The 7,073-nt window shown below is 43.1% G+C and overlaps 1 protein-coding gene across 1 annotated transcript in view; it reads right to left on the reverse strand.

Annotated features, from left to right (window-relative positions):
* T265_04085 (hypothetical protein) overlaps positions 1–7,073 on the reverse strand; it is a gene marked incomplete at both ends in the record, with an annotated part of 60,537 nt that overhangs the window by 20,047 nt on the left and 33,417 nt on the right. The window contains 3 exons of the mRNA XM_009168731.1: positions 2,360–2,517; positions 2,576–2,621; positions 4,999–5,159. Of these exons, the coding sequence (XP_009166995.1) occupies positions 2,360–2,517; positions 2,576–2,621; positions 4,999–5,159 (365 nt within the window). The remainder of the gene's footprint in view (positions 1–2,359; positions 2,518–2,575; positions 2,622–4,998; positions 5,160–7,073) is intronic.

Genomic DNA, 7,073 nt, shown 5'->3' on the forward strand with positions numbered 1-7,073 from the left:
TTCTTCTCAGTAGCTACTGGGAGCTATCAAAGTTCATCAAAACGCTTGGCTTTAAAATCCCAGGTCTCGAAGACCTTGCCGAAACTCGTAGGACGATTATCTTTCTTTGAGGAGAAAGGTGTGTTTGTATTTATGAAATATGTGGATGGATCTATACCGTGTGATCGGGTTATTGATTAAGGACTCCGCGAATCGGGGCCTAATAGTGAAATAGTCTGGCTATACCACGACACGGTGGCCCTCTTACTACTTGCTATGCGTTGCAAGTACGTCTTTCAACCATGCATTTTGAATTTAACCATGTCGGGTGGTCCGAACTTAACGAATACAGTAATCTAAGTTGATTTTCTAAGCTAACTATGGATTGGTTGGGGAATTTTAAATTCACCGACTGTGTGGACGGGTTCACGGATAAGCTAGACTGTTCGTTTCAACATTCCTTTTTTGGAACTACTCGCGTAAATCGAACGCGTGAAGCCGAATAATTCGCCTTTGCCTTTGCGCAGTAAAACTACATAGGTGTCACATAAATAATCTCTGTGCAAAATCCCGACAAGAAAAGCACTTTGTGGTCGCTGGCGAAAGACATGGTCTTCATTTTTCGGCCACTTAGTCGTGGGTTCGAATAAGATCAAAACTAGGACAAAACAGCTCTAAAGTATCTGTTGGCTTTTCAATACAGATGTGGTCGCTGGCGAAAGACATGGTCTTCATCTACTGAGCACCTAGTCATGGGTTCGAATAAGAGCACTGCTAATGATCAAAACTAGGGTAAAACTGCTCTAAAGTGCCTGTTGGCTTTTCAATACAGAATGACCTCACTTGAGGAATGAATAGAACACACCGACTGTCTCCAGCGGACCCAAGTGACCACGTTAAGCTAAGCTGCTGGACACAGCAAAATACTCACGCATACAACGAAACAAAACAAACCCTTTGGTACAACTACAACTTTTCTATATTTGCTATCAAGACCAAAATTTAAGCTCACAATAACAAAACCTGTTGGGTATGAAAGCAATCCGAACTGGATCACACTCCATATGAATATCCTGACTCGATCAATAACATCACAACAGAACATTGAGAACTCCGGACTAGAGCCGACTGATTTCGAAGCCTTCGGGGATTCTGTCAATTTGCAATTTGGCGATGACAAAATTGCTTTGAGGTACTTAAAGCAGACCTAATCATGGCAGCAAAAAAAGGGGTTGAGCCACATGAAGGTTCCTAATATCAGTAAAGTTCACTATCGTCAACACTGGCCCCTTGATGAATGGCTGTTAACATATCAAATCTGAACTGAGGACGTTGAAAACAATATGTATGCCAAATTCATCCGGTTTGTTCGTCGTACGGAAAATGGAGCGATGAGGGCATGAGTTGCTCATCAGTAGTCAAACGGAAGTCATGAGAATACAACAACTCGGCAATCAGCTGTCAAAATTTTGAGTAGTGCTCAACTAAGGTTAAATAAGCCCCATCAGTTCACGAACGAATAGTGTTTGGAAACAAAAGTGTTATTCAACCTGGAAGAATCGGTCCCGTTCTATTGGGCAGCTGCGTACCAGAATTGTGATTCCATCGAAACTGAAGTGGACGATACTTCTCTCAAAGCCAACATGTGCAATGCCGTGCGATGAAGGGCACTACCTTATCTATTGCAGTTACAAGGTAGTATCAGCCTTGTGTGTAAAATACTGGTGTCGGTAAGCAGTTTGATTACGTTTAACGTAGTACGTATTCCATTACCATCTCTTTTCAACACGAAAAGACTAGGGAAACGTTTTCCGATATCCGACCGACAATTTGGTGCAGATTTCCAAACTTCTACTCCACGCTCTATTCCTCTGTCCGCCTTGAACCGAACTTGGCACCTCCGTGATTGCACCAAGTTTGAATTAGCATGATGACAGGATGCATCAGATGTGTATGTATGTGGTCATGGAGATGAATATGAAAGAAGATTAAGTTTCCCTTGTTGTATCTGGTCCGCATTGCTGAGCGGAGGTCATCGTGCACTGGATAAGCCTTCGTGTTTTTGAAGTCCTGTGAAACCACAGATGACCAGTCATTTGATCCACGTTTGTGACGGTTATATTCAATCGCTTGATGTTAGGTACCGAGTAACTGTCTAACAATATCCGTATTTGGTTTTTCAAGGTCACAGCCACACGGAAAAATGTGTTGTATGCATGGGAAACCCTTCATTGAGGTGAGGCAGTGTCTGAACTCAGCACTAGATTAGTTGAATACCATTGCTGGATTCTGATTCGGTAAAGAATTGATCGATCCTCACGGATATAGCTAAGGGATGCGAAACAGCATGAAAACTATATTGAAGGACTGATCAAACCACTGTTTGTTCTCGGAAATTGTGGAACTTTTGTTTGGGTGTATTCAAATCACACCAATCGAAATCGTATGAAAGTAAATTCAACTTTTTGCCACCAGCCAAGGTAGGCGGACTTTCCTCCAAGCTAACAAACCCATTTTGGCAGACGACTTCAGTGGTTCCTGAAAAAATAAAAATCTTAACTGTAGACAGGCTAAATAGGGGTTTTCTCCCACTAACCTATACCAGTTTCATAGTTAACCCTCCTAATTTGACGACGAGTTGGCTGAAATCAAAGGGAACAGACTAATCTAATCAGGATTCTTTCATCTTCCGGGATAACCAACTGTTTATTTAATCTACCGGATGTATATAGCCATCACTGCAATTTTGGTAGTCAGGATCACTCCCATTCTTGTATAGATCAGGAAAACATCAACTCATCAAGAAAATTTGCTCCGGTGTTTTGTGTAAGTAAGGTGCAGATTAATTCAGACGAGGTGTTAGCCAATAATCCGAGTGGTACTATGTTCTAAAACATAAAATCACGCTTTTGTGGTATTTGAGGGATTGGAGTTAAAACGATCCGGAGCGCCTTTACCGTTCATAAAGCTTGTGCGTGGGACTACCTGACAGGACAATCGTCAATCGTTCAAACAACGGAAGTTATTTTGGTTGCCTTTCGGACGTCATATGAAAACATACACAGACTGATCAAGCGTGACCACGGTGCACCAGCTACCGGAGTGCGTTACTGAAGCAATGCCATTACTTTCACTTAACATGTCAACTGACTGAATCCCGGTAAGGCAAGCGGTAAGTTCCAGTGGTGGGTTAAACCCCGTTGCTTCTCAATTTGTTCTGAACCAAATTAATTAATTGGGCAGTTAGTGTTCCAGTGAGAGCGATTTGATGACAATTGCCTCTACAGTTTCGTGGCATGCGTATAAAGATTTATCCACGTAGCCCTTTTCTCTCCTTCCGTGAAACATCTATACTACCTGATCTCAGCTCCCGTTGAACGCCTCAGTTTTTTAACTGTATTCTTAGAACAAAGTAGGGTTGCTACACACGATACCATCATCAGTCTGATTCGTTCTAATCAAGTTACGTCACACTCTGCACACCTGCTGTTCTGTTGGTCCAACCATGAGCCTCTTATATGTATGGGGAAGATTTTTCTCCCCAACTTCATCTAGGTAAACACTCCGGAGATCCTATTTTGATATTCGCCTTATCAGTGGCTACGGTTTGATATCAAACCACACGACAAATGACAATATGTAGGGAATGTTCTAGAATACTTATTTTGATGTTTTCTTCTATAGTGAGCCTACTGGTATCACAGCCTATTTTTCTGTCCACCGTACGTAGAGATTTGTGGCTCTTTACATCCAAGTATTCGCCTCCACCCACACAGTGGCATATAGACACGCACGCATGCACGCAAGCATGCACGAACCCATGAACGCACACGTCCACGAACCCACGAACGCACGCATGCATGAATCCACGAATAAACGCACGAACACACGCACGCTCAAGCACGCGCACGCACGCACGCACACACAGTGGAGAAACTGCGAGTTCAGATCTCCCTCTAAATTTGTGAGCTACCGACAACGGTTCTCAATAGCCCTTTACTTCTGCAGGGTGCCTTCTACGCAGGATACAAGTTTTAACTGAAGAAAAAACAGGGAGAAATCCGGATACCTCCGTTTCGTTTACGAGGAAGCAATGATGGACCGACAATAATCGTACAAATCGCACAAATATTTGGAAGAAACTCCTTCACACTTGTTAGCAGGTATTCAGTGGGCCAGACTGACTGACGGCAGAAATGCGAGGAATAATTTGTGCGGTCTCCAAGTTCGCGGTAACCACGTGTTCGAAACGGAAAAGTCAGGATACGTGCACATTCGGAATCACTCTGACACCGCAATCATGACACCCTGATCTTACTCACGCACTAAGTAACGGCCACTGTGACGCGCGCCAAATCTTAGTTCACTGGGGATGAAGTGACACCATAGAAAAGAGGAACAGGGGTGTCCGCACCCTGATCTTACTCACGCACTAAGTAACAGCCACTGAGACGCGCGCCAAATCTTAGTTCACTGAGGATGAAGTGATACCATAGAAAAGAGGAACAGGGATGTCCAAGTAGTGTTAAATGAAGATAACCAGTAGTGCAAGCAAGGTCTGTTCATATTTTTTCAGGTGAATAGGCATTGGAGTGCATGGCACTTCACTTTTGTCGTTTTAGGCGTACGCTGAATTTATTTGCAGGGTCAACTTCAAAACCCCTGAGCTAAATTGAGATTTAAACACTTGTTCTGTTCGACATCCGAATCTAACATCGACTAACATTTGTGTTCAGCCGGATGATGAACACTAATCAACTGTTACAGGAAATACACAACCCGCTTGCCAGAGAGGACTATATCCGTTCCTCATGAGGTTTTCCCCTTTAGCCTGTGTAAAATCAGGCGCAGATCGATCTGTTTAAAATTCATCCGGAAACTAGAAGACAGAGTCGGTGATCCAGGCCAAAAATCAATAGACGGTAATGGCTGTGCGTCTGGTAAGGGCTAAATGGAGCATTATTCCTGGACAGAAATTTGAAAAAGATGAAGACTAATACGGGTTTGAGACCTACTCACCTGCCGGTCGTTTGGTTGTCTTGAATGTGCTTGGGCTGGTGAACTGGCGGATATTTTCAACTTATCGAAATGGTCGACAAAATTCTCCTGTGCAGCATCGCTGTCGTAGGTAATACTGGTTGTTAAATGGTGTCCACCGTCAATCGATCGATTGATAGGCACTAGCAAAGATGAAAAGTTGTGATCAACAGTCAAATAGGTGCCGACGCCTGAAGGAATAGTTTCGCTGATAACTTTGTAAAGTTGAACACTTTATTAGGGGACCTCCGAATAGGGAACACCTAGTATCTAGCTGAAGACACGAAATATCCCATATAGATGCTATTCTAAACCTGCGTAACAGCTGATTAAGTGAGTAAAGCATAAATCATACTCGAGAAGAAACCGAATTCTCACGTGATGAAGGTTACGCACTTATGATTCCACTCGTCATTTACTCAACCTAGTAAATCTTTTAGAACTGAATATTCGATGGGCAGACTCATCGGGGAAAATCGCACATCATATTTTTCTGAGCCAACAAACAGCTTAAAAGATTTGGCATTTTGACAACAATCGTGAAGACTGACTACAGATCTGTGTCGTTTTAGGTGCTTGTTAAGTTAACAAAACTTATGGTCTCCTTGACAAGTAACCTAAATTGAGAACAAAATACATCATGTGTGGGTGAATGGTTTTTGAGCATCGACCTTAGATGATTCTTGGGTACAGACAGGCTTTGAACCCAAGCGGCTTCGTCACGTGGTCAATCGCCTTCACTGTTTTACCATCTGGTTTAGATTGTGCTTACTTGAGATAGCTTTCGGAGGGCCCGCAGGTGAACTTGATTTAACAATGTGTCGAGTACAGGCTTTCAGTGGATACATGTAAGGTGACGCAGAGATTCCTCAATGGATCAGAACTGTGGGACCATTCAGGATAATTCGGGTTATCGGTGAATAATTTCTGGGTAATGTTTCGCTTTTTTTGGGGTGGGGGTGGGGGGGCAAACGAAGAAGTCTCCAAATTGACTGGCCTGCAAATTAGTGTACTTTGGAGAAAAACAACACGACGTAATCGGTAGACACAGACGAAGAGTAACAGATCAATACCGGGCGATAGTTGAAGTTAGAGCTATATCAGGGTATGCATTAGATACTGAAACCATTATAACTATCAGGGAAAATGTAAAGGCACGGAATCGAAGATCAGTATTCAGGAGAGATGTTTGAGGTGGTTCAGATCACAAAGCACTCCAACTGAAATTAAATGAGCAATGTAGAAATGGTGAGCTTGTGGAGAGTTGTTTTCAATCAAGCAAGTTGCCACGTGACAGTATGCCGTTAGCCTCTTTGAGGTTTCTCCAACAGAACTGGTTTGGGTCCGCACAACAAAACTCACACTCACTAAAATCCACGCAATCTCCGAACTAAATTGTTCTAACACTGACGGAAATCTGTGACTGAGATGCCTCTAATTGCCCCTAACCACGGACGAAAATCTGTGACTGAGATGCCTCTAATTGCCCCTAACCTGCCAATTGTAGGAGTCAGGTGTCCGCATCCAACAAGAAGAAATCTTAACTGAAATTCTCGGATGATTTAGTCCACTATTCCTATTTGTCTTCCTTGAAATTCGTTGAGACATTCTCCCCAAACATGAAACAAGTCCTTCAAACATAAACATATGATGGACCATCCATGACCGGTGCACAAACCATTACAAACTATTTGAAATGCCGGGCCATGTGATGGTGAGCATAAAAACGCAATATTATTCCATGATTGAAGCGACAGGGGTCTGAATTGTTTTAAACAGTATGAGTTCTTCTCAATTCCCATCAAAGCATTCCACCGAGACGCCTAACATCCTGTGTTACAACCGCCGCATCAGGGCGCGTTGGACGCATTTGATTGTCACTTCGGAGCAGGCGAACGTGTTCACCTCTGAACAGTGTAATTTGTCTTAATCTGAGACTCGAAAGACAGGCTAGTGAATGTCCTGTTTAGGGAAGTGAATTTCCCAGTCAGATAGGTCCATGAACGCTCTTGCATCAAAGCTATTGCCTTCAATGCATAGGTCCTTTTCCAACCCCC

The sequence above is a fragment of the Opisthorchis viverrini genome, assembly GCF_000715545.1.
Source record: "Opisthorchis viverrini unplaced genomic scaffold opera_v5_64, whole genome shotgun sequence".
NCBI classification, from domain to species: domain Eukaryota; kingdom Metazoa; phylum Platyhelminthes; class Trematoda; order Opisthorchiida; family Opisthorchiidae; genus Opisthorchis; species Opisthorchis viverrini.